The sequence below is a fragment of the Chaetura pelagica genome, unplaced genomic scaffold (genome assembly GCF_000747805.2).
Source record: "Chaetura pelagica isolate M959 unplaced genomic scaffold, ChaPel_1.0 scaffold637, whole genome shotgun sequence".
Classification (NCBI taxonomy): Eukaryota; Metazoa; Chordata; class Aves; order Apodiformes; family Apodidae; genus Chaetura; species Chaetura pelagica.
This window is the reverse complement of record NW_009953950.1, coordinates 1,167,786-1,169,311: the sequence shown is the minus strand read 5'-3', so window position 1 is coordinate 1,169,311 and position 1,526 is coordinate 1,167,786. Positions and strand designations below refer to the sequence as shown.

General features: G+C 45.3%; 1 protein-coding gene across 1 annotated transcript in view; it reads left to right on the top strand.

Moving 5' to 3' along the window:
• TIAM1 (T-cell lymphoma invasion and metastasis 1) overlaps positions 1–1,526 on the top strand; it is a 120,608-nt gene that overhangs the window by 48,980 nt on the left and 70,102 nt on the right. Inside the window, exon 13 of the mRNA XM_010001826.1 lies at positions 771–995. Within this exon, the coding sequence (XP_010000128.1) occupies positions 771–995 (225 nt within the window). The remainder of the gene's footprint in view (positions 1–770; positions 996–1,526) is intronic.

Here is a 1,526-nt window from a genome sequence, read left to right as displayed (position 1 = left end):
TTCCTGCAGCACCTTGAAGGGCTGCACATTGTCTGTTGGCATTGCTGTGTCACCCCTAAAGCAAGCAGGAGTCAGCTGTTTCCTCTGCAGATTCTGTTTTCCCTTGGGCACTGGTGCTATAAATAACTTCTGAAATCAGATTGGAAAAAAAAAAATTACTAAGTTACAAAGCACTAGAATTTGCCTTTTAAAAGTTTTCTGGTCTAGGACATGATTCAGACAGAGCCAAAGAGGCTATCTGAAGTTCTACACCATATGCCTCAGCTGAGTGGAAAACATTTTCTCTCCTCCTAGGTGTATGGATAGGGGACAACTTCCAGTAGGAGCCTTCACATGTATGGGAAATTAAAAGCAAGAATCAATCCAGCCTAGTCTCTCCATTCTTCCTGTCCTGTGTGCAGCAGCTCCAAAGTCTGCCTCTGTCCTTCAGTATACATTTATTTACAAGCAATATGTTGTGCAGTGTGGCTTGGTGTACAATGGCTGTTTGCTTGCAGAGAGATGGGAATAAAAAGGGGGTATCTTATTGCTAGTGTGTTGTGAGTGACTTCCTGGACACCACAGTCTTAGGGACGATCCTGGAGTACCAGCCTGACAACAGATCTCACATCAGTCTGTCAAAATTCAAAATAATTTTCAGTCATAAATGTTTACTTTATGTCTAGACAACACTGTCTGGCACTTCATAAACACCTGGTTGAACTCCTTGATGTCTGTGGGTAACAGAAAAGTTACTGTGCAAGTCTCACCTGTTCCTTTCTGCATTGCAGGCCTGAAGGCTGGCGATGAAATTGTGGAGATTAACAAGAAAGCAGCTGAGGATCTAGACTCAGCTTTGCTGAAAGATGCCCTTGTCCAGCCTTCGCTGTGTCTGACTGTGCGCACCTACCCTGAGATAGAGGAAGGGCAGCAGCTAATGCAGCCACCACCGCGTCGCTTGGAAAACCCATCTGATTCAAGTGACAGCGCACTGGCCTTTCCGGGGAGCAACCAAGGTATGGAGTTCAGTGTAGCAATTACCAGGAGGAGAATTCACGCTTACAGTGTGCTAGTGTAATCTCATTGATCCCTGCATGTAACTCCTGTGGTGGAAGTGAGAGCAGTTACCGTCTGAATGTGCTGGGCAGATAATATGTGGGAGCTCTGGAAGCTGCAAGGTATAATCTGTGGTAGCAATGAAGGACGACTGTTTAGAGGGTTAGGCTATGAAATGTGTGTCATTGCCAAAACAATATCACATCGTGAAGCTGTGCCTGCAGCAAGTGACAGAACTAACTGCTCACTTCTGGGCTGCTTAGGAGATGCCTTTACCTCCGTATTTGCCCACAGGATATATGTATGGAAGGGAAGGAAGAGAGGATAAGCATTTGCCCTCTCTGATATTAGCCATAAGCACAGAAGCCCTGTGTGTTTGATGAGACTCATAAATAAATCACAAGTTCAAAACACCTAAAGGTAGGGATTGACATTACAGCCAAACAAATCCAACTGGTCCCACAACACACTGCAATGGGAAGGGGCATTCC